The sequence below is a fragment of the Ambystoma mexicanum genome, chromosome 5p (assembly GCF_040938575.1).
Source record: "Ambystoma mexicanum isolate Mex_15411 chromosome 5p, UKY_AmexF1_1, whole genome shotgun sequence".
Taxonomy (NCBI): Eukaryota; Metazoa; Chordata; class Amphibia; order Caudata; family Ambystomatidae; genus Ambystoma; species Ambystoma mexicanum.
The window spans coordinates 174,878,991-174,905,275 of NC_090930.1; the positions used below are offsets into that span (position 1 = coordinate 174,878,991).

A 26,285-nucleotide genomic window follows, 5' to 3' on the forward strand; every position below is an offset into this window, starting at 1 on the left:
GCGAGTGCCTGAGAGGGTGTGGAAGAGCTCGGCATTTTCGGATTACTTATGGTGTAAAGACTGGAGGGTTATCTGTATTTCTGCCCCCTATACAGTTGGGGTAGAAGCACAGAGCACCCCAGCCAAGGTTCTCGATATGGTAGCAATGGATGAGCAACCATGGCTGAGATTCAAGGGAGGTGATGCAGGCAGGTTCTTAGGTGCAGTGAACCCCTCCACCCCCCAACCCCTCACAAAGGAATGCCCACACACTATGTTATGTGCCAACACAGTTCTTTTATATATAATAAGTTTCATGCACATAAAGAACACACTTTGTACTTTAGGCAACACTACCTTAATACTGGCAGACAAACTATGTGGTGCCACAATATACTTTAGATTCACTTTAGAATGCACCAATTGCTGACAATTATTAAAAGCATAGGAATCATAGCGGATCATTTTACAGACCGTGCTGTAGAAAGGCATGTTCGATTCAAAAGGCAGTATACTTTCTTTACACTCTAATAAGTGATACTTTGTGAGGATCCACCCACCTGAGAAACCTGTAAGGGGAAAGGTTAAGGTGTATATTGAGCCCAGTCCAAATATGCTTAATAATCTGCTTTGTTTCCTACAGGTCCCACTAACCCAAAGTACCTGGGATGCCACAGGAGAACAGGATCCACAGCAACTCTGGGACCGCTGGATGATTCCTGAGGCTGGAAGATGCTTGTCCTCGTCACAGTACCGTGGCAAGCGAAGAGGTGCAGTTTCTCAGCTTTACTCGCCGGGACCCAGGAAGGAGGGACCACGCCCCCATGGAAGGAGTGGAAGGAGTCATTGTGATGTCGCTGTCGAGAATGAGAATGGAACCAAGCGATGTCGGAAAGGCAGCAGTTTGGACAATCGCAGTGGTTCTGTTGGCAGGTCGCTTCTCCGGCTGTGGATGTCCCATGAATCTGAAACTTGCTGTGGACCTCAACAAGGCCTGGCTGAAGAAGAGGAATCCCTTCAGGACCGTGGATGACTTCGGTTATGACCAGTACAGTGGCTATATTTGTTATTAGCTTTTGCGGTTTACCACCTTTCGTTTCCTTCAGTGCTGAAGCCGCAGCACAGACCTCAGGATGACTTCTGGTGACCAATGTACTGGACTGCGGACACTCACCAAGTCTGGACACTCGGGACGTCTTCTTCACATTTTGGTGGCGGGAAACCCACTGGCATACACTCCACTGCAGGGAACGACATGGATGTTCTCCTGCGGGATAAAGTGTTCAGATGTCGTGGCAGGGATGCCCCCTGAAGGATTCTTCAATCAAGTTGAACATTGGCAGCTATGGGCGTCAGGCAGCACAACACCAGGGTATCCCCTCTTCCGGGCGGTAAACCGCAGCTTTGCTTTCAGCGATTACGAACACTCTGGACCCTGAGCGACGCAGTTGGACTTCTTCGGGCCGAGATGTGTAGGCACTTCTTGACTCACAAAGAACCCTTCTCCGGACGCACCCAGGACTGACTTCCAGGGTACTTCGGATGAAGAGCAGCAGTTGCACGATGGTGCCTAATAGCTCGGGAAGAGGTCGGCTATCCAGGTCTTCTCTTGGATCAGTCCTTCGAGCAATACAGCAACTTTCAGATTAGACTTCTTCCTCCAGCTGTGGTCCAGGGAACAGCCGCTTCTTACTTCAGCTTCCGGCTTCAGTTTCAAGATTTGGCTTTGGACCATGAAGGAGAGTGTGGGAACCATTGATATACAAAAGACTCCACCCCCATTCACTCAGGCTGAGCCTGGCTCAGCCAGCCAATCACACACAAGTGCATTCATGCAGGCAGCACCCAATCAGGCATTCAGGCCATTTGCCCAAAACCAGACACTCACAACACAGGATGTGGATTGGAAGCTACTCCACAGCCTTTTAGGGCACTACACTGCATTCATGCTAGTTTCAGTCAGCACTGGCCCAGATATTGTGTGTCACAGCCAAACCCAGACACCCACAACACAGAAATCATATTGACTCCACACTCAATTCATACAGGCTCCACCCAAGGGTTGGCCTTCAGCACACAGTCCCTGTGAAAGCTCCAGCCAGTCGGGCATTAGTTAACCCAACCCCCCCCCCCCCCAACCCCCATCACCAACCATATATGATTCATCCACCAGACATCAAATCAGGGAAGGGAAAAGAGCCAGGGCTTTGAGAAAACAATGAGCATAGGCAAAGGAAACCAGGAGGCCACAGTGGCCATCTTGCCTTTGTTCAGGAATCCATTGATACCTATGGTTGGGGCTAGGTATCCCAAAAATAGAGGCCACCCAGAGCCACTGCCAGGTCAGCATGTAGCTGCCACCAGCCCATACCCAGCTCTGTGGATGCCATACGTATCACATGGGTGTTTTTCACCAAAAGGTACAATGAAGAGCTGCACTGCCAGGGGACCAGACTGGACACACACAGAAAACATACAAAGAGAAGTGGGAGGACAAGGACTAGAAGGCCCCATCCATCCAAAAAGGATTTTCCACCATCACACACTTATTATACTCTGGGATAGCCCAGGTTATGGGTAGTTCAATGGCAGAACCGCCATTCAGAAGTATACAAGATACATAAAATGGAAATTTAACAGGTACTGTGGTAATGGGAAAGGAATTGAAACAAACCAAAAACATGGCCGTGGCCACTGAACATTGCTAGAAATAGACACAGGCATACTGGCTGCGTGACTCGTACCGCTACTTCCGAAACCGATTAATTCAGATCAATCTGGCTCAGACAGACATGTGATAAAATAAGAAGAATAGTTCACCTGGTGGAGAAAGTCAATATCCAGCAGATTACATCCGTGCTGGTCCCCTTGGATGCCGAGTAGGCTTTCAACCTGGTTGAGTGGCCATTTTTGTTTTCAGCCCTGGAACACATGGGGGTGGAAACCAAGTTTGCATGGATGGGGAGGGCAAATTATAGAAATCCCACAATGAGTATCAGTTGATGCCCATTTATCCCAAAACATCCAGATTCTACACAGCACTAGATAAGACTGTTCCCTGTCCTATATGCGATCTATCTGGACCCCTTCTTAATAAAACATAGGAGGTACAGGGAACAATGTTTGGGGGCGAACATAAGGTAGTCACCTTTGCGGATGCCATGTTGATGACCCGGACACATTCAGAATCCTCGGTACTAGCTTGAGTTGAGGAATAGGAAGTATCGAATGATTAGCAATTCTAAAAATTAACGTGCAGAAGTCGGAGCTGCTGGTTCTGGTACTCCCTCAGGTTCAGAGGGACGCCCTGCAGACTTACTCGCCGTTTGCAATGGCAAAGGACAGTATAAAAAAGGTATCTAGGGGGGAATATAGCCAGTACAGTAATGCAGCTGTATGGTAAGAACTTCCCAGAGTTAACATGCAGGTGAAGGCTTATCTGGGCAAATGGACCCCGCTGATAATTTCTTGGTTGGGTCGTGTAGCATCTGTAAAAACGGTGGTGTTGCCGAGGGTGCTCTACTACTTCCAGGCACTTAACTCCCGGGTACCACGCTCCTTTTTTGTGGGTCTAAATAGGCTGGTGTCACGATTTATAATGGCACAACAAACACCAGAGAATAGCATTACGGACCCAGATGGCTCCCAGAGGGGAATGGGGGGGGGGGGGGGGGGGGGGGGGTTGGTCTTCCGAACTTTATTAAATACTACGTGGCGGTCCAACTGCCGGTAGTGCAAGAATGGTTTTCAGGAGACACGACCAATGAGTGGGCCAGGATGGATAGGGCAGTGGTGGGGACCCCCGTTGAGGGAATTCTATGTCTTCATAGGTAGGATAGGCCACAGAACACTTGTGTAAGTCAGGTTCTAACAGAGGAGTGTGATATTTGGGATCAACTGGTGGATCAGGGTTCACTCTCCATGAGAACGCCCCAGTTTACCCAATTTTTGGGAATCTGCAATTCGTCGGGCCGGGGACAGTACAGAGATCGTTTAGGCAGGGGCACAAAGAGGGATATGATGCAAGGGACAGACATCCGCACATTTGAAGAGTACAAACAACTGATAGGACTATCGGAAAAGGACAGAATGCGCCCTTACCATTCTTTAATCTTTCGGCTGTCTGGGGCTCCCATGAGAGGTTGCCCAAAATGGGGCATTTGCATTGGTGCCATAGTGACTACCAATCCCAATGAGCACTGCCCTAGTAATGCCCACCCCAATTTCCTGGCAGTCCACAATGAATTTGGGAGTTGGCACTGAGCATACTTTGCTGGCGACCATGTGCGATTCCCCCCCGGGAGGTGGTCGACTGCGGAAATTATTAATTGCCGTGGAGACTTTGAGATTGGGTGATGCATGTCCCGGTAGGCATTATTATTTTAACTGGGGATTTTGATGTGGATTTCTGGCTATTGAACCTTATACAGGTGGAGATAAGAGCCTCCATGGCAAGTGACCATGTGATGCTCATATTGAATTGCCATTTGACTGAGCAGGTCTAGAGAAAGACTGGGCTGTTACCCTGTAGTGAATTCTCTGAGAAATAAACTGCACTGGTCAGCAGGAACGATTGTGCAGTTCAATCTCTCTCTGAGAAATAGTGGCCTCAATGATGCTGAAATTATATCATATTGCAATAAAGATTTAGGTAACTTGTATTCCTCGTTTGGCCCCTTTGAGCGTAGGTGTACCCTTAAACAGAATGTCTCTCTAAATGGGGTGCGCCATTTTGATATTGCCATTGCCAAAAAGAAACGAGAGCTGAATTCAGCTTCTTGAAAGACAAGGAGAAATGGTTCTCTCTTGGAAGGTGATAAGTGAAAAGAACTAGCTGGGCTCTGGGCTAGGTACTTGAATTGGCTCTTGAACCACAGGTTTTCTAAGAAAGATATGGGGCAGAGATTTTTGAACAGGTTAATAATGATAAAGGACTATGAAATTCTGGCACTGGCTTCAGGAGCACGAGCCGAATTTGTCAGCACAGGAGATTGTGGGGGTAACTGAGGACCAGCGGGCAGTTTTTATGGGCAGTGTTTTTGAAGGTGGGGAAAATGGGGCATGGGAAGCCAAATCTATGGCAAATTCACTGTTGAGCTCGCACATAAAAGGTGGCAGATCTGGAAGCCTGTATAATTAAATCTAGCGCCTCACGTGCGGTCGGTATATCTAATCTGGTACTGATGCTGATCCGCAAATGTGAGCTCATATGTTACAACAATTATTCATGCAGATGTGTGAAACAGGATGCATTCCAAGAACATGGAAAGCATCAATCTTAATTCGGGTTTATAAGAAAGGGCTCTGCAACCTGCCCTCCAATTATAGTTTGTTGGCAATGCTTGATTGCAGCTAGAAGATATTTGCCAACCTATTATTGGAGCTGCTGTAACTTGGGTGGAAGAAAAGGGCCTGCTAAATTACCAACAAACGGGATTCAGGAAAGGCTGTGCAAACTCTCACTCGATGTGGACCCTCCTGACCCTAATCTCAGACACCCAGTGTTACCCTAGGACATCACTGTATGTATGTTTTGTCGATTTTTCGGTTGCGTTTGATAGCGTGGTCAGGGCAAAACTATGGGCTATGCTTGAAAGCTGGCACAGCGATCCATCTCTGCTCTATTTTATCAAAGCACTTCACAGCAAGACTGAGGTCAGAGTCTGACTCTCCCAGGAGGGAGAACCGTTGGTGCCCCTCCCCACAAGGCGCATATTAAAACAGGGGTGCTCTTTAGCCCCCTTGCTTTTTAACCTGTATATTTCCCAGCTCCCTCAGAGGTTGAGACAGGTCCCGAATGTTTCACCACAGTATGGCGGAGAGGGGCTTCCTTGTTTGTCCTCTGTGGGTTACGTTGTCATCTTGGGATCGTACCCAGATCAGTCTCCAGCACACTCTCTATGTACTCCATTTTCAAGCAACATGGGCCTTAGTCCAAATACGAACAAGACTAAGGTCATGGTTTGTGGTAGGGGGGTGGGCATGCCAAGGGCTCACTCAATTGGTGGTTGGGGGGCCAAGCTGGAGCGAATCATAGACTATAAATATCTGGGTATTCTCATTGAATAAAGTTACCCACTGTAGTGACTACCTTACTCCAAGTCCATAGTCCCGTTTCCTCCATACTTATGGGATATTACGTCCTGTGGGACGGGACAGAAGCACTTTTGTAAAAAGCATCAAATGTTTCAAAAATGGGTCCTCTTTCAGCGCATCAACCATCAGTCCTTTTCTATCGCCAGGTCTGAGACCTTTAAGCAATAACAGAGGAAACTTATTAGAGGGGAGAGCGGGCGGGCGTATGGAGGAAAGGGGACTATGGACTAGGAATAAGGTAGTCACTACGGTGAGCAACTTTATTATACTCCTACGTCCCGTCCCCTTTCCTCCCTATTTATGGGAGATTACCAAGCACTCCTTACAGGAATTACGGGTGGATGGAAACTCCTTACTGAAACAGGTTCCTAAGCACAGCTTGACCGAACTGAACATCAGCCCTGGAGCTCAGGTCCAGATAGTAATGCTTACAAAAAGCCGATGGGGAAGCCTACGTAGCCACTTTCACGTAGGTCTCCCAGGGAACATATTTTTTGGAAGGCAGCGGCAGCCGCCTTGCCCCGCACAAGATGAGCATGAATTCCCTTTGGGGCCCGAAGACCCTGGATGGTATACACCTCAGAAATACAGGCAGCAATCCATCAGGAGATGGTTGCTTTCAAGGCCGGCATCCTTGAGGATTTCCAAAGGTCACAAAAAGCTGCAAAGAGTTCCTAAGCTCAGATGTTATGTCCAGATAGAACTTAAGGGCTCTTCTAACGTCCAGGCAGTGCAGAACCCTTTCGTCCTCTGAGGCCGGGTCTGGAAAGAAGACAGGCAATGGAATTGACTGATTCAAATGAAAATCAGAGACCACCTTCGGAAGAAAGGAGGGATTAGTCCGCAGGACAACCTTATCCTTATGGAAAGTAAGGAATGGATGCTCTACCGACAAGGACTGAAGCTCATACACGCCTTGTCGAAGTCACAGCAATCAAAAAGGACACTTTCCACAAAAAGGTACTTAAAAAGCCATGGGCTCAAAAGGCTTATGACAAGGCCGTAAGGACCACATTCAGATCCCACCTTGGATGCAGGCTGCGAACAGGAGTGTAAATATGTAATAGGCCCGCAAAGTGTCTTTTAATGACCAGATTAGTCAGTGAAAAAGAGCACTGGTCAATGGACGGGTAAGCGGCAACAGCCAACAAATAAGTCCTGCAAGACATGAATGCCCGATTCTGCCAGATGTGAGACAAAAGACAGGACCATGTCGATAGTAGCCTCCCTGGGGTCCAGCTGCCGAGCTAAACACCAGTGGCAGAACCGTAGCCATTTACTTCTATACCAAGATCTTGTCGAAGGTTTCTTGGCCACCTGAATAATGCGCATGTTATCCGCAGACAAATTGAAACACTCTAAAAGATATGAAATCAGGCACCAGGCCGCCAAACTGAAAGATTGTGGGGAGGGGTGCCACAGCTACTGATCGCTCTGGTGAAGCAGATCGGGAACCAGCGGAAGCTTGAGCAGCGGGCACACCGATAGATGCTGAAGCTCCGAAAAACAAAACCTGGCCGGCCACCAAGGGGCTATGAATAGGAGGGAGCAATTCACTGTGTTCCTTCGCTTGCAAAGCGCCCAATGGATCAGAGGAAGGGGCGGAAAAGCGTAGGCCCTCATGTAGTGCCATAGAATTTCGAGGGCATCTCCCAGGGAGGAGGCTCCGAGCCCGTTCCTGGAGGCATACAGAGGAAGCTTCCCGTTTGTCGATGTCGCAAAGAGGTCTACTTCTGGAGTGCCCCAACAGCTAAAAATATCCGAGAGGATCTCTGTGTTCAGTTCCCACTCGTAGCTGACCACTGCTCGTCGGCTGAGGGCATCTGCAGTGGCATTCAGCTGGCCCGGGATGTGTAATGCTACCAGCCAGATACCATGCTCAATGGCCCATTCCCAAATCTGAATGGCAAGATCCTCAAGAGGAGGAGAAATGGTACCCCCCCCTGTTTGTTGATATAGAACATGGACACTGCATTGTCCGTGCAGACACAGACCACCTTGTTGACGATGCCTGGTTTGAATGCTTTCAGCGCCAGGAGCTCCCAGATAATTTATATGCAGCTGTCTGACCTGTGGCGACCAAAGATTGAAAACCTGAAGATGATCCAACATCGCACCTCAACCCAGAAGGGAGGAATCTATCGTGTCAGTCAATAGTGGGCAAGGGTCCTGGAAAGGAGCGCCCACAGACATATTGCTGAGAGACGACCACCACAAGAGGTCTGTCCTCATGAAAGATGGAACCAGTATAATTTTGGAATCTGGATCCACTGCTTGAAGCCATGAGCTCCGAAGAGCCATCTGCGTCCGCCTCATCTTGAGACGAGCAAGAGGAAGAGCCAGCACGCACGAAGCCATGAGGCCCAGAAGCCTCTGGAACCACCAGGCCGACAGGCTCTCCGAATGCATACACATCTGACATGTGGCCAACAGATCCGCCATTCTGTCCCTAGTCAGGTACACTCTGCAAATGATTGTGTTCCAACGAAAACCCAGGAAAACCAAGTCCTGAGAGACCGTCATGGAGGATTTCCGCCAGTTCACCGACAGCCCAAGGTGGAACAGGAGCTGGAGGAGAGACTGAAGGTTCTTTGAGGCTTTCAGTGGACAAGGAATGCGCAGCAGCCAGTCGTCCAAATACGAATACACATGGATACCCTGTAGCCGAAGATAAGCTGCGATGACCGACATCTTCGTAAAGACACGCGGTGCCGAGCTGAGATCAAACGGGAGCACACGAAACTGGAAATGCTCCTCCCCCATGGAAAACCACAGGTATTTCCGATGCAGTCGCCAAATGAGGATATGCATATACGCATCCTGAAGGTCTACCACGCTGAGCCAATCGCCCTTCTGTAAAGAGGACTTTATCTGACCGGGCGTGATCATCTTGAATTTCTCTTGGGGAAGAGAAAGGTTGAACTGGGAAAGGTCTAAGATAGCGCGCAGGCCAGCCTGGTTGGGTTTGGGCACCGTAAACAGACAGGAGTAGAAGCCCTCCCCTCGCTCCCCCAGGGGGAACGGGTTCCACCGCCTTGAGATCCAGAAGCTTCTGGACTTTGGTTCTGATGGAGGGCGTCCCTGACTGCTAGAAGAGAGGACTGATGGGTGGGGTAGGAGAAAGAGGCAAGCAGAAGCCCACCCGAGCATCGGACAAGACCCACCGATTCTCGGTGATGGTCCGCCACGCGTCCCAGTGAGACACAATGTGCCCTCCCACCGGGGTCTCGTGAGAGCGCCGAAAATCATCATTTAGCAGACTTCTCGGCGGAGAGACCGCTTGATCCTGAAGAGGCGGCAGAGGACCAAGAGAAAAATCGGCCTTGCTGCCGTTTCCGATCAGAGTTCCCAGATGGAGGATCGACCCTGCGTGTCCTCCGATCCAGAAACCTTCGATAACCAGAGGACCAAGGCTGAGATGACATTCCTTGAGCTTTGAACGGCAGCTTCACCAACACGGACAGGGACTTGGCTGTTTGAGTGCTGTCTTTAGTCTTAGTCAACTCCACATCCATTGAAGAATGGAACAGCTCCTTGCCATCAAAAGGCAGATCCAGAACCTTATCCTGGACCTCCTTAGAAAACTTATTGGCATGAAGCCAAGCCTGACGAGAGGTGTCAACACCAAGCATGAGGCCCCGAGCCGAGGTGTCAGCATGGGCTGCAGCCTCGAGCATATCCTGTGCGAGCACCCTGGCATCCGACAAGCCACCCTTAAATCATCCAGCTTGTCCTCAGGAATGAACTCAAAATTCAGATAGGCCTTTCCACATTTTCATATTTGCCGCTGCTAAAATGAGCTCTGCGTTTGCCTGGCGCAACTGCAGGGCCGAATTAGCGAAGATCTTTCTCCCCAAGGAGTCAAGCAACTTGTCCTCCTTGGCCAGAACCTGGGCTGCTGCTGTAGAAGACGCAGAAGCCGGTCTGGATTATAGCGTGGCAGCCGCCAACATTGTGGAGGAAGGGAGCGGGCAAGACGCTAAGGCTACCTCTTCCGAAGTGTGGAGCCTATAACGAGCATCAATCCTCTTGTTAACATGAAGTCCAGAGTGTGGCTTATCCCAGACCTTGCGGACCTCGGCCAAAACGTCCCTCTGGAGGAACAAGCAGGTACGCTCCTGAGACGACAAGGTGAACGCCCCAGAAAGTACCCCCTCTTGGGGAGCGGGTGCCTCAGGTACTGGTACATCCAGAAGAGACATGTCCAGAACACGGTCATGGAACGCTCTAACAGAGCAGGGCTGGTCCTCACTATCCTGAACCCCCTATGTGTCATCCGACGCGTCCGGATCGACCGCCATCACATCTGGCTTTGCCGAAGACTTGTCTATTGGAGACAAGGGAGGCAGGGGCGGAAGGGCTGGAGGTGGGCCAACCGGTAGAGGTGGAACAGCTGCCGGAAACCACCAGTGCTACAGCTGGAACCATCGGCACAGGAGTTGGCACTGGAGGGCAGATTTAGCTAAAAAGCCCTCTGAAATATTCCTTCATGGGGTCAGAGTGCATGAGCCTCTGAAACTTCCTGAAAAAGGCATCCTCTGCCGAAGGCTTAGGCATTGGAGTGGGGAGAGGCCGCTCGTGAGAGGGGTAACTCCAAGGCCATAACGGAGAGGACTGCCAAGAAGGTCCTCCTCCAGCCGGATCAACATAGATCAAAGGAGCAGATGTAGCAGGCAGCGAGACCGTGTGCGGTAATCGCATCCGAGCATTCCAGTCATATACTGGACAAAATGGATGCGCACCAGGAAGTCGATGTTCACCTGAAAACAAGCTCCCAGCCCCAGACGCTGATGGCGTGGGTGTAAGGGAGGAATCCAAAATGGCCACTGTAGTTTGCGCGGGAACTGGCGCCATTTTGTCAGCGTCTGAGGAGAAATGTGTCACATGTGTGAGTGAGGCAGGAGTCTCCACAGACGGGTCAGGGGCCTTGACTTTATCCATGACACAAGGAACCTTGGCAGAGCCGGTACTGGGTGGCCTAGGATGTTTCTGAGACATACTATTAGCCAAATTAGCCTCTAGAAGAGGAGCCTCGGCAGAGGACCTATGGTCAGTGACCTCACTCTGTGCCCCCTCAACAGAACCGGAATCACTGCAAAGACAGGAACGTTGAGGAATCCACCTCACAGACAAGACCTTGACAGGTCTCTCAGTTCCGTCGGTCAACTTAGCCTCAGAATGAGGAACCTCGGAACAGAGTCTGGTAACAGCTCCCTCAAAAGGGGCCTCGAACTTTGGTTCGGTACAGAGCCCTCAGGGCCCTGGTGTCTGTATGGGAAGCTCCAGACAAGGATACATCGAAGCAAGCGCCGGTACCCACCGCCTCAGTGGAATTGGGCTGTCGATTAGGACCCACAGGAGGGTCCTCGGACTGTAATCCGGTGCTGGCAGGCCGCTTACGGAAGCCCTTGGAGAAAACTCTGATACCTTTTTTAGGCCTGAAGGCACCTCAGGGGGAACCACGGTGATAGAGCTGATTAAAGCCCCTCCCTGACCGGGAAGACCCCGGGAAGGAGTCCCCCGGCCGGGGTGGCCTAAAAACGAAAGGGCTTTACAGGGCTTCTGTTTTTCTCGTCGATGGAACTCTGAAAATGCAGAGAAGGAACGTGCTGAAACAACTCCCACCGCTCCAGACGATGTTGGAAGTGCCCGGACCGAGAGGGAATCACAGTAGAAACCCAAGTCCCACCGATGATCCGGACCCAAACACTCTAAACAAAGTGGATGGGGATCCGCCCTAGCAATACGTCACTCGCAAGAAGAACAAGAAGGAAATTCTAAATGAACCGGCATAGACGGACTACTACGCGACCGCCAAACAGGAGCAGGAGAGAAGGACACTGGAAGGAAAAAAAGTCTTCCAAATATGCACGTGTCCAGTCCCGACCGCGCAGAGAAAAGGACTGATGGGCAATGCGCTGGGCCGAGCTAAGGAGAGCGGGGTTACGGCCACGTGTGGTACCTCGCGTAAAAAGGAGGACACATTTTTGAAAAATGTGGCGCTTTTTACAAAAGTGCTCTGGTCCCGTCCCACAGGACGGAATGTCCCATAAGCATGGAGGAAAGTGGACGGGACGAAGGAGTACGGTCAAACCTGTTCCTTGTCCAATTGGCTGACGACATAACCCATAAGGATTGGTATAAGTGGCTCGTCCTTAAAAAAAAAAACGATTGATGTACGGGGGTGGGGGGTAGATGCATTGAAGCAAAAATGTAAGCATACAAGACTTCAATTCCTGCAATGATGTATGCTCTAGAGGTCTTTCTCCGCTCCCTCCTGCCCCCCGCCAGCCTCCCCCCTGCCCTCACCGCCCACCCCCAGCCAGCCCCTCCCACGGCATTCACCCCACCCTGCAGCCCCCCAACCGGGTGGTGGCTCCTTTGAACTGAACCTACCGCCTTGTGTTCCGGTGGAGGTGATTAGGTTTGAATTCTGCCTCCCATACTTAATCTAACTTTGGTCATTGGTGGCTTGTACATTTTGGGCAAGGATACAGTATGGCCCGAGGGGAAATAATTCTTTACTGGGTCACTCAGTGCAACATTCTTTGCGATTCTCCAGGAGTACTTGGTTTCGGAATCTGGACTTCAGAGTAAGAAGGTATTTAGAGGAGATTGGGATGTCCCTAGTGCCTGAATCTTGCCTTGATGATAATCTGGCCAAGATACCAGAGAAATCCTGGTCATTCGATGCGGATCAGGCATTCACACATTTAGCGACACGCCAGAAATGTGCCCAATCCACACACCAAGCTTTTGTCCTCGGAGCCCCTAAGGCATGCTTGGTCAAAACTCTTTCCCGGGCTTTATTAGATTTATTCTTTCAGTAAGGATGCAGACGCTCCTGGTCCTGGAAATTACTGGGGCCTGGGCGGGTATATTGTATAAAGATAGAATCTGCAGACTTTGTGCCCAACACTTTCTGACCCAATGTGAAGCGCTTGGTAGTGTCTATAAGAGCATATGGTAAATTTGGTCTGCGGTCAAGTGACCAATTTTGGAGTAATCTCTTTGGGGCAGAGCCATTGGTCATAGCGGCAGCGGCTTACCGTGTGTGGAAATTACTGGCTAATGGACTACCTCCACCCTTAGAGAGGTCTTTATGAAATGTAATTGTGCTATTTATTTGTCTAAGTTTAGTACTATGTATTATTTTAAGAGATTTTATCATGTTAGCAAAAATATGATCTGTCATTTACAGTTTTTAATATCAATTTTTGCATATTGCCCTTTTTACTCTTTTTCCTTTTGTGTAAAGTGTTTAAGGCGACTATGTAACCAAATGCACTATGAATACATTTATGAAATAATTTAAAAAATTACAAGCCGAGGCACTGGATAAAGGGCCCGGGGATAAAACAGGCGGCGGGAAGAAAGTTGACTATATTTGAGAAATGTATTACTACACATACCGGAAAACTAACAGATGGTATCTAAGCTCTATTCAATCATAATGGAATCAGAAACCACGCCCACTTGGGGCTATATGAAGCAATGGAGGTTACAATGGGGGAGGATATCCCTAGGGTCCACTGGGAAAAACCTACAGATGAATATCCCCATGCTAACGAGATCAATCCGGCTTCGAGAAGCTTGGTTATAAAAGGTAATGATGTAGTGGCACTACAACCCGATAAGGTTGCACAGAAGGTTTCCTACAACCTCACAAATATGTTGGAGGCGGTGTGCGGGAAAGGGAGATTGGAAACACATGATGCAAATGCCCGGAACTGCACCTCTTTTATGGCTCAGATGAAGTAGATGATTGCGATTGATGTAGCTCTAACCCCCAGGGAATGGTTGTGTGGTCTGTTTGATCCAGAGATTAAGCTACCATCCAAAGGCCACCGTAAGGCATTTATGGTATTGTGGGGATCGGCAGGGTTGGTGATAGTGAAGAGATGAAAAGAAAAACTCCCACCAACGAGCGTAGTGTGGATTCAGAAAATATGGGGGGGAATACTAGCAATGGAGTAGGTTACTTATAGTATACAAGGAGAGGCTGGGACATTTCGGCAGGATTGGGGAACAATCTTGGAGTACCTTCAAGGGGACTACATGAAACAGTGGTGCCCGCACAATGTACACATTATGGACTTTGTGCAATGATCTAAATGTTCTAATAAATATGAGGGGGACGCCTGGAGTTGAACAAGATGCTGTTGCCAGGGTTGTTTGGAGGAGAGGGAATGGTATAGTTTGTATTCTAATAAATGCCCGTAAAAATGTTGGCTATTTCATGGCAAAAATCAAAAGCAAATCACAAATTCTTCAGTGGGGTGGAGAGCGTACATTTGGCATGGCATCTTTTAGTGTGAAAGCTGCGAGTGAGACCATGCATAAACATCACAATAGGACTTCACACTTGGGATGAAAACCCTTAAGCAGTCAAATGGTTACATTCTAAAAAGGTGAAGCTCTCTTATTTGCAAAACACTCTTGTCCCTTTTGTAAATTTCAGGGCATTCACTGCAGGAAATAAATAGTTTAAAATGGGAGACATGTTTTCCGGTTTTAAAAATGTTTAACGTGAATTGACTCAGCGCTCAGGTTTTTCTTTTGAATCCGTTTAAAGTTATTGCTAAAAGATAGGACAGTTGTGTTTGGTGTGGACTTGTTCTGGAGTGATACGTTTCTGGGAACCCTGGCCGAGAGGCAGAGTTGTCATACAAGCTATCCAGGTTATCTTTGTTGCTGGATATGGGGACTGTATCAGATCCAAGGCCAATCAATCAAAGTCAAAGTGAAAACACTGCTTTTTGAAGTAAAGACTTCTCACAGCGCATGCAAGGGCCAGCCTGAGTTGTTTGCCTATCGAACATCTAATTCGCTTTAAACACGTTGAAGACTTCACACATACTAATCTAATGGTTCTTTTTCTGACTTGTAAATGTGATGACCGATTCAAGCAAGACGTGTTTACAAGTATATTGGTGATAACAGGTGGGACGCCGAACACGGTAGATGTTTCCTTACAGGACATCCTGGACTGCATAGTTGCAAATTAATAAATAAGAAGAATTGGACTCAAATCCATATACCAGAATCCAGGGGCAAGAAATAAATGTTGGGAAGTTGGACATGAATCCCAATATAGGTCTCAATATCAACGTAAACAAGATATGAAATACACAATATGTTACAGTCAGTTTAGGAGTAAAACTGATAACTTCACCTTATAGTGTAATGTTTGATGTTACAAATATACCTTGAGAAAGATCATATGCAGGAAAGTAGTATTGACCTTATAATATTTAGTAGCTGCATAGAATATGAAAGTGTACAGAAAAGACTGCATTATTTTTGAAATAAGTAAACCTAATGCCACCTAAGTTCAATATGTATCAGCAGTATCATATTTGTTTGCGAAATCGGTTGTTACATAGTTCAATTCTGTTATGCGGCAAACAACTATGTTCTGCACATAGATGTTGTATACATCTGGGACCGTTATTTTTATTCCAAAACCACCAGAAAATGTTTTGTAAAACAAAGGAGACATTATTATTTGTCTTATTCTCCTTTCATTACTACAACCGATATACAGTCTAGCCTGGTAGTAACCTGTCATGCAATGCCTCAACTTGAGTCTGCTGCCCGATAATGGGCTTGGACACGCTCTCAGTTGACCATTGCTTTGGGTAATCAAATTCAGGAAAGCCCTCAAGACATGGCTTCTCCAGACCCAACTTCCCTCTGCTCCCGCATGCAGTCTGTCACATTGCTCCCAAGCTCAGATCCCCCTCTAGGCATGTGTAATACAAATATGAAGAAAAAACAATAAATTACTGACAGAGCATACAGTTGAGTGGTACACTTTGTTTATGGAAGCAGAAATGACCTTTGTGGAGTTCTTACTTGCAAACAGCGCACTGTCTATGAGCTTGAAGAGCTGTGAACATCACGACGACAGAGTAATTCCTTGGCGGTGCTTTCACCAGGCGACGAAACTTGTCACCATTTATTCGGATAACAGCACGCTTGCTGGCCCACTCCATTAGCTGTCCAACCTTTTCTGATAAAACCATCTGAAAAAAAATACCACAGTGAAAAAAGTACACCATACATAAGTAATCCTCTTAGCCCCTTCCTTTATATACATGGAAGTCCACTACCATAAGACCTAAGAAACTAAAGTACATGCACTAACCTGCATAGCTTATTTCTCTGTAGCAAGCCAACAAATCGATATTAAATGAAAGACAGGCATGTGGTTGGCGTTAAGGAAAAGTGGAGGAATGACCAACATCCCGCACAACAAGAAACTTGACTAAACACAACCTTAATTTGCGCTGTCCCATTGCATGCTTGCAAAGGGGCCCAAATTTATGAAACAAAAACAGGGTGTAATAAGCAGCACAAACGCTGCACAACAGAAGTAAACCAAAAGGTATTATTGACCAAAGTGATTTGAGAAAACAATGATGGCTCAAACCACCAATGTCTTTAAATGGATATATGTGAAAAAGCTGCAGCCGAAGTGATAGTCCCAAAACTGTGAAGCCAACATCTTCGCATTTCGAAAAGGTTGCATGCTTTTTTTTACATCTATCCCCCGTTTTTCATGCAATGTAAACGGAGACACCGCAACTCCAGAAGCCCATAATACCGAACTAAGGAAGCTGGGGACACCCCTGGAACCACTGCTCCCCCCTTGTTTGGCATTATGGGATTCGAAATGTTCCAATATGCCGAATGCGCACAAAATGTGCATGCAGCATTTATTTTTCGTTACTTTCTGCCACTCTCCTTTAAATCACTTCTCGGAATTACAAGTATACCGGTTAGTAGGGTAATAGGAGCTGCTTCGCCCCAACAACTCCTCCAGTCAGGTTTCTTTTACCTGGGGATTCCCCTTACCTCCATGTCACACCTAACTTCTTTGGTCTCATTTTTCCTCCTGCATGCTCCTTCTGCAGCCTCTGTTTTTATTCCACTTGTGCAACGTTCAACACATTGGTTCCTTTCCAAATTATTTGGTTTTTAATTAAAAGTAACGTAAACGAGATGAGAAGCTGAATCGGTTGGAGAAGCTATAGGCTTGTCAGCTATGTGCCTGTCAGTTTTAGACAGCACATGAGTCTGAGGGAATAGAAATGAATGAAGAGTACCCCTGCTAACTACGCAGGGAGTATATTAAAAACTAGGAGGCAAGCATTATGCTTCAACTTCTTTTATTACTACTCCTCAGCAGTTTCAACAAACCAATAACGAACACTGAACATTTCCCAATAGAGTTTTCCTCCTTTAGAACTACAATCCATATAGTCTCTGTAGTCCATCTCACTCCATGCTCAGCTAGGAGCACTTCCTGTCCCCGAGCTCCTCCTCTCTTTTAATCGCTCTGAGCTGTCACTCTTAAACTCCACACTATGTCCTGCCAACAGAGCGAAGACAAACTACTCCAAAACCAAATGTTGATTCTTCTCGACACCAAGCGACTATCGTAGCTAGCCTCTCATCTCAATTGTTCTTCTGCTCCTCCCCTAGGGATAATACCAAACAGAAAGTCAGGGTGGTGTCCATGTATTGACACTATTATACCAAGCATCATCATCTGCAACATTTGAATGCGTTAATATCGACAATACATAAATTGGGAGGGAATTTAATGCTCACCTCCTAGTCTTCAATAGAATGAATACTCCCTGCGCAGTTAGCAGGGGTAATCTTCATTCTATGACGAGACTGGAGGCGAGCATTATGCTTGTTCAACGCTCCCCAGCACATCGACCGCTATGTTCTCGGTCGGTTTAAAATAAAACTCCTTAAATGTACATCATTAGCCCAGTCTGCCGCTAGCATAATCTCTCTCAAAGACACTCCTGTCGTAAAGGCTTTAGATGCCATAGCTCCCCGCACAGAATGCGCTCCGTACTTCCCCAAATCAATGTTTGCTGCTTGCATGATTTCCTTAACCCATCTAGCAATGGTGGCTGTGGATACGCCCTGAAAAAGGGTTCCTACACGCTATAAGCAATTGCGTGGTACCGGGTGCTCTGTGTTCTGCTGTCCTGTTTTCATATTCTCTGATACAGCCTGCTACACACCACTTAGATCTACTTGGGAAATATGGATACTGTACTGACGAGGTCCCGGTCTTAGTTCTTTTTACTATTGAGAAAGTTACACCAACAGGTCCAAAAGGACCGTCTATTTATCTCTAGCGCTTTCACATCCAATACGCGCTTGCAAGAAACTAGGAACAAAAGCATTGCCAGTTTACCCGACAACTGCTTAAGTGACAAATAACTGTCTACCGGCCAACTTTCCAAGAGCTGAAGGACTACTGATACGTCCCAAACTGTATTATAACAAGGCTCTGAGGGAACCTTAAATCTGGCGCCTCAAATGAGCCTGACTACCGCTGGGTGTTCCCCAGCTGGGACGCCTTCGATCGGCAGGTGTCTTGCAGTTATCGCTGACCTGTACACGCCTATCGTGCAGAATGCTCTTCCGTCTTGCAATAATCGCGCAAGAAAATGTAGGATCATCACTACAGGCGCTGCAATGGGATGAACACCTCTCCCTTTGCACCAGCTAATCCATTTGGCCCAAGCCGCGTAGTTGCTCCTTCTAGTTGATGGAGCCCAGGATTCTGCGATATGCTCTGCAGCTTGTGGCGAAATGCCTGGCAACGCCCAACGTCTCATGATATCCTGCATGCGATGAGCAGGAGTGTCCCTCTCACTCTCAGAGGATGATATGACCCAGCTGGGTCCGTGAGCAGTCGTTCTCCTTCTGGTAGTACTCTCGGCAGGTCTACCGCTTGTTCCATAAGAGTTGGAACCCATACTTGTGACTTCCACAGTGGTGCCACTAGTAGCAGTTCTGCTTTCTACCTCCGACATTTCGCTAGAGCTCTGCTCAGTATCATGAATGGAAGAAACGCGTAGTGCGCGCCGCTGCTCCATTCCTGCAGGAATGCGTCTGTCCCTCGAGTATCCAGGTCCAGCCTCCAGCTGAAGTTTTCAGCTGTCTGTGCGTTCAGCCGGGATGCGAAGAGGTCTATGTGTAGTGGCCCCCCATCTCCGATTCATCCTCTGAAATACTGTTGGATCCAGCTTCCAATCGCTGCAGTCCATGCGGTAGCACAAGTTCCAGTCCGCTACTACATTCAGTGCTCCGGGTAGGTACTCCGCTGTCACGGACGTCTCTGACTGAAGGCAAAAATGCCAAAAGTCTTTCGCTAGTTCTGCTAGCATCTTGGATATGGTGCCACATAGGTAATTTATATAACGGATTGCAGAGATGTTGTCCATCTTCAATAATACGCACAATTTCATCTTCCCCTTCGTGAAGGCCTTGATCGCGAAGGACCTGACTAACAATTCCAGGCAGTTTACGTGAAGACGAAGCTCCTCTTCGCTCCATTTTCCCCCGGTCTGCAGGTCCCTGCATTGAGCTCCCCAGCCTAACCGGCTGGCGTCGGCCTCTATGATCAGGTCGGGCCGATCTCCGAAAATGGCCCGCCCATTCCAGGCATCTATATTCTTCAACCACCATTCCAGTTCGGTCACGGATTCGTGATCCAAAAGGTACTAACTGACGATACCTCAAGCCCTGCTGCAAGTGTCTTATCTTTAATCCCTGTAGCGCACGATAGTGTAAGGGCCCGGGAAATATGGCTTGAATCGAGGTTGCTAGTAGCCCCATTATTCTCGCACATGTCCTGAGCGAAACTTGTTTCTGTAGACATCCTCTTATTTCCCTCTTGATGTCGCATATTTTCTGCGCTGGAAGTTCCAGCGTGGCTTTCCTGGTGTCTAATATGAAACCTAGGAAGTCTAGTTTCTGTGCTTGTGTGGTGTCGGACTTCTCCACGTTGACCACAAATCCTAGGGACAACAGCAGTTCCTGCACCCATTTTGTCTGGTATAGCAATGCCTCCCGGTTCTCGGCCAGCAGCAGGAGGTTGCCTAGGTAAACGATCAACCTTATGCCTTTCTCTCGTATTGCTGCTGCCACTGGCTTCATCAGCTTGGTAAAGGCCCAAGGAGCCGATGCAAGCCTGAAGGGCATGGTCTTGAATTGCCAAAACCGCCCTTTCCAGCAAAAAGCCAGGAAGGTCCCGAGTTACTCTAAAACTGTGACCATCAAGTTGGCGTCCTTCAGATCCAGTCTCGTCAGCCAATCTCCTTCTCTGAGGGAGTCTCGGAGCTGGTGGATGCCCTCCATCTTCAAATGGCGGTAGACTACCCAACCGTTCAGCTCCTTGAGGTTTATGACTGGCCATATCTTCTCTTGCCTGTGTACTAGGAACATGCTGCTCACGTAGCTGGGTGTACTTGAACACCTCTATGGCATTCTTTTGGGCGAGCTGAAGGAGCTTGTGATCTAGCAGGCTCTGCTCTGCGTGTGCTAATTGCTGCTGGTGTAGTCTGCGCTCTTGTATAGGCGGTTCTATAAATTCTAGATGCAGACCCGACACGGTTTGCAATAACCAAGCATCGCTGGAAAGCGCGTGCCAGTTTCTCCAGAGGGTAATGTGTTACTCTCACCATGTGGGAATCCTTGACCTCGGCCGGATCCTCTCCCTCTGGGTCACCTCGGGAAACGTCCCCTGGCTGGGAAGAAGGAATCTTGCTGCCTGTTTTCCCAGTATTGGGCTCTGGATTTCGGGGGTCTTCTGCCTCCTTGGTTTCGAACAGCGGCTCTACCGCTGTGGCGACCGGTCCCGGTATAAACTTGGTTAGGGAAGATTTTTCGGATCGAGGCTTGAGCCTTCTCCAGCGAAGTATAGGTACCGACAAAACGGCCCATCTCTTTCCCAAAGGTTTCACCGAACAGGAGTCCCTGCGCCGCTTCTTCCGCTTCGTATGATGCAAGGCCACTGAGCTTAGGATCAATCTTCAGCAATAAGCCTCTTCTTCGTTCTGAGGCGATGGCGCAGTTGGCATTGCCTAGTAAGCAGACTGCTCTCTGAGCCCAGTCTACCAGGGCGTCGGGGGTCTACTGATCTCGGGTTTTCGGATGCTGTCCGGGTCGAACATATCTTCTTCTACTTCCTCGATGAGTTTCTCCTTGCGGGCTCTTTTGCCACCGCTGGGCTTGACCTCTTCCTCCTCCCCGGTCTCTTACTCGTCCTGGGAAGGTGGGTCACCTTCCACTGGCTCCTCTTCCGAGCCTGGGTCCTCCTCTCCATCACCTTCTTCCACTGGAGCGGGGGTCGTGAGGCTTGGCACTGTCTGATGCTGCAAATATGCTTCCCTGAGCTTTGCTAAGGCGTCGACAACCTCCGGGGCCTTATCTTTCGCCCCATCCGAAGGGCCCTGGGGGTCACAAGAGGATTTCCTCTTACGGGGCTGAGTACTCCCCTTAGACCCTGCAGTAGAGGGTTCGATGGGTTCGTATGCCCACTCGCTCCGCACAGCAAGTGCGACACGGGCTTGGACGCTCTGAGCTCCGGCCCCGCCTCCCCAAAGGAGGGGGCCGGAGCGGCACGGCGATCTCCTGCCCCTGCGAGGGCAGCGCGAACCAACCCCGATGTGCCGGTGATGCAGCACGGGGCGAGTGCGCCGCGGGGCCCGTACTTCACAATACGGTCTGATTACTAAGAGAATGTCGCGTGTATGGAAATTCTTGCGCGTACTATGTACTCAATTTGAAGTATATCTGTTGCGTTAGTATACACAAACTATTCCTTAGTCCTTCTAACATTGCTAACATGTGTCCTTTAGGCTCTCATTAAAATACAACCCCTAGATATACTATGTAGGGAGATGAGGTGAAAATGTACTTATCTGCATGAAGAGCAGTAAAATAAGAGGAGGAACTCGGGGACAGGAAGTGGTCATAGCTTAGCATGGAGTGAGATGGACTACAGAGACTATGGGGATTCTAGTTCTAAAGGAAGAAAAGTCTATTGGGACATTTTCAGTGTTCGTTATTGATTTGTTGAAACTTCTGAGGAGTAGTAATAAAAGACGTTGAAGCATAATGCTTGCCTCCAGTCTAGTCATAGAATGTGGACTAGTTGCCAATAAGCAGTATCCTAACAACATCTCAGAACATCCTCCGTGCACAGCACTTGTAGAAGGTTTCTTGCTTTAAGCATTAAAGGACAGTCTTCGAGGTCCCTTTTTCATTTGGAAGGACCTCAATTTAAAATTATTAAAAGCTCACACACTCGGTGCTGTGAGTGTGGCCATAGCTAACCCCGGGGGCTTCCTTTTCCATATATATGATATAATGGCCCTATTCAGGGAGCGAAAAAAGGTTTTCGGGTCTCTAATAGGTAACGCTTGAAAGTAATATGTTAGTCTAGGTAATATCACCATCTTTACTGTCGGGATTCTCCCCCACCATGTAATCGTGAGCAGGTTCAATTTCGACAGGTCTATTCTAATTTTTTCCAATAGCTGTAGGTAGTTTACCCCATACATTAGTTCCATCTTTTTTGTCCGAGTTATGCCAAGGTACGCAATGCCCTCTGTAGCTTGTTTTCAGCTGCATGATCGATTCTAATCTAGTCATTGCCTCTGGGTCCTCTGATAAATTTAACATTTGTGATTTTTGCCAGTTCATTTTTAATCCCGAAATTGCCCCAAATTCTTCCAGTTCCCTCATTAGTGTTGGTAGTGACCCTATCCGATTCCACAAGGCCACTAGCATATTGTCGTTGAATGCCATTATTTTGTGGTTTTCCCCCGCCATTGCTATTTCCGTCAACTGATCAGATTCCTGTATCTTAATTGATAGGGGTTCTAAATATATCGCATATAGTAGCAGAGAAAGGGGGCACCTTTGTTTGGTTCTTCGTCCCAATTCTACTTTGCCCGACACTATACCATTTAGTGTTATGCGGATCAATGGTGTCACACAGTTAGCCTGTAACATGTTAATATAGAGTGCTGAATACCATAGACCATTCAACCCTGCTTTTAACGACACAAGAATAGATGGGTGTTTGTTTATTCCTGTTTTTTCTATTGGGCGACTAATTCTACAGAGATTGTTAAATGTTTGTCTGGATGGTATGAAGCCAGATTGGTCCTGACCTATTCGTTTTGGAAGGCGATGCAGTCTGTTAGCAAGTATTTTAGTATAAAATGTAGCATCCAAATGTATTGCTATTGGTTGGTATGACCCTGGTGTTAGGTCTTGCCCTTTTTTGTGGAACACTACTAATTTTGCTTCGTTCATGGAAGGGATTACATTCCTCTTATTTCTGAATGTATTAAATAGTTTCTTAAGAATTGGGGTCAATATGTCACTAAATTTCTTGTAGAAGCTGGCCGGGTATCCGTCCGAGCCCGGAACTTTATTTTTTTGGTAGATCTTTCGCAGCTTTTTTAACCTCCTCTTCCCGAATGTCCTCGTCCAATTCTGCTCGTCGTTCTTCGGTTATCTGTGGGATAGGGAGACTTGCTAGATATGCCTCTTGTACTTCCGAGGGGTTGTTTGATGCTAACAATTTCTGATGGTACTCCCCGATCTCTTCATTTGTGGTTTTCTCCTGACCCGGACTATTTCGGAGTTTTATTATCATCTTCTTTTCCTTTAGTAGTCTGGCTAGGCTTTATTAGCTTTTATGTAGTACCACTGTTTCATGTACAGTAATGCTTTCTCCGCCCTCTTAGTTCTAAGAGTCTCTAGTTGTCCCTGGATGCATTTTAAGGCTTTTCTAAGTTCATTGTTTGGGTTTTTTGTCATTTCCTCTTGCATTTCCCTTAATTTTCCTTTCAAATCTTTATCCCATTGCCTTCTCGGCTTCTCTTTCCCAGATTAGATTGCTATTAGGTAACCCCTCATTACTGCCTTGAATACGTCCCATATGCAAAACTGCCTCCACCTCATTTTCTCTGAAATATTGCTCGATCTTCTATTGATTTTGATTATTTATATCGCGCTCCAAGACAGGCTTAACTGTATCCGGGAGTAGGCGGATTAAAAAAGCCTCAGGTGAGGTACTGAGCAGATCATATACACATGCTATCCCTGAGCTGTGGGAGAGGGGGTGAGTCCAATTTAACAGGTGGGTTTTTAAAGCCTTCCTAAACTGAACCAATGACTAGCAAGCTCTGACTGGCAAGCTCTGATCTCCATCGGGAGATGGTTCCAAAGCTTGGGTCCAAAGACTCCAAATCTCCTATCCCCTCTGAATCGTGGTACATTCAACAAAAGCTTATTTCCTGAGCGCAATGCTCTGGCATGATAGTAACTACAGACTTTAGCACCAACATACTGTGGGACAAGCCCATTGACTCATTTGTAGATGAAAACCGGCTACTTCGAATTTAATTCGGTCCTCGACCGTCAGCCAGTGCAGAGATCTGCGGAGCGATACAACCTGGTACCGTCCTCCCACCCCCATCCCCCGACCCCCAACTGCCCCACCAATCTAACCACTGCATTCTAGGCCTACTGCAATCTGTATATCTGCTTGGTTGGTATGCCTGCCATCAGATTGTTGCAATAGTCCAAGTGGGGGTTTGTCATAGCCCCTACAACCATTGCATGATCTTCTGATGGTAGGAAGGGAAGTACATTCCTAAGCATCCGCAGCGAGTAATAAACTGACTGGACCTTGGCCCACACCTGGGCTTCACTACTGAGATTCTCCTGCCAAACACAGCCAAGTTTTTGAGGCGAATTGCTTCTTGTCCGGAACTTTCCTCTTGAGCCCAAACACGATAATCTCGGTCTTTGCTGCATTGAGTTGTAGCTGGTTGTAGGCCATCCACTTATCAATATCAACCATGCACTGGTTAACTCTCCTAAACTGTCCTTCATGTTATTCGTCTCAATATAGATTGGAGTGTCATCAGTGTATGAGTGAAAGCTCAGCCCGTGACTCCTCACTATATTTAAGACTGGCCGCATATAGAGATTACAAATCAAAGGAGACAGCGATGATCCCTGGGGGACACCACATCTAAGGGCAATGGCTTCAGAAGTAAAGCTCCCAAGTAGCACCCGCTGGGATCTGTCAGTCAAGAAGGATCTAAACCAGTTCAAAGCCTGTTCTGAAGCCTTTCCCACAAGATCCAACAAAATGTGATGATCCACTGTATCGAAGGCCACAGAGAGATCCAGCATCAACATAAAAGTTGATCCGCCACCATCCGTGACCTCCAGCAAATCATCATGTACTGCCAACAGCGCAGTTTCTGTCCCACGTTTAGGTCGACATCCGGATTGGAGTTCACCCAACAACCCCTCTTTGTCCACAAATGCTTGTAATTGAGAGGTTACAACTTTCTCCAGCACTTTCGCTGGCAAAATCAGATCGGCCACTGGCCATTAGGTTTTTAAAACAGCTGGGACTAAATTATTATTTTTTTTAACAAAAGGCTTCACTATTGCATTTTTTAAAGCATCCGGGCCCCGAACTTGGGTCAGGGATTTATTAACAAACGCGGTCATAAATGGTGTAATATTTGAAGCTAGAAGCGCAGGCGGGCAGCACAAATAAATGCCAAACTATTTGTTGGCTTAAATTGAAGGAATAAGGAGTATATCAGTTCCTCAGTCACAGACTGAAATCTGAAACTTTTCCCCAATTTCCCCAATTTGCTAAGGATAAATCCTCAGTTTGAGAATCGGACGGTCCCCCACCTTTAGAGATCTCGATGCTCGTATTGCTGCAATCTTCTCCTAAAAAAAGATGTTAAAGTCGTTAGCCTGTTCCTGGAAAGAACGAGGGATGCAGCAATACAGTTTGGTTTTCTGAATTTGAACACCACTGAGAACACTGCCCTTGCCTGGTTCCCAGCCCAATTTCGCTCTTATTGTTTCGCCCGATACTGGATCATATAGAAGGTCTGTGGGTAAGTTCCAATTCCATAGTCCCGCCCCCCTTTGTTTTTCCACATTCTAAACTCTTCCACAGTGGGGCGGGGTCTGATATGGAGATGGACCTCACTTTGCATTCCCTACTTTTCCCCAGTAGGCCAGTCAACGTCCAGATGTAGTCTATCCTTGAGTTGGAGGAGTGTACGTGGGAATAGTGTGTGAATCCCTGTTCCAGACCCCCGATTACCCTCCATACATCATGAAGGGCTAGTGTGGTCATCTTATGTTTTAACGCTTTGGATGGTCCTTGTGTTTTCTGTGTTCCGTTCCCACTCCTATCCTGTCCTGGGCCCATTCTATGTAGAAGTCAGCCACTAGTATGATGTCCCCTTTGGCACAAGACACTAGTTCTGATAGGATTTCCCTTATGTACCCGTCTTGTCTCGTATTTGGAACATATATTGATGCTTAGG

At 47.7% G+C, this 26,285-nt stretch overlaps 1 protein-coding gene across 1 annotated transcript in view; it reads right to left on the minus strand.

The window, feature by feature from the left end:
• Positions 1–26,285, minus strand: part of MAGT1 (magnesium transporter 1) — a 629,140-nt gene that overhangs the window by 556,587 nt on the left and 46,268 nt on the right. Inside the window, exon 2 of the mRNA XM_069612586.1 lies at positions 15,934–16,103. Coding sequence (XP_069468687.1) covers positions 15,934–16,103 — 170 coding nt within the window. The remainder of the gene's footprint in view (positions 1–15,933; positions 16,104–26,285) is intronic.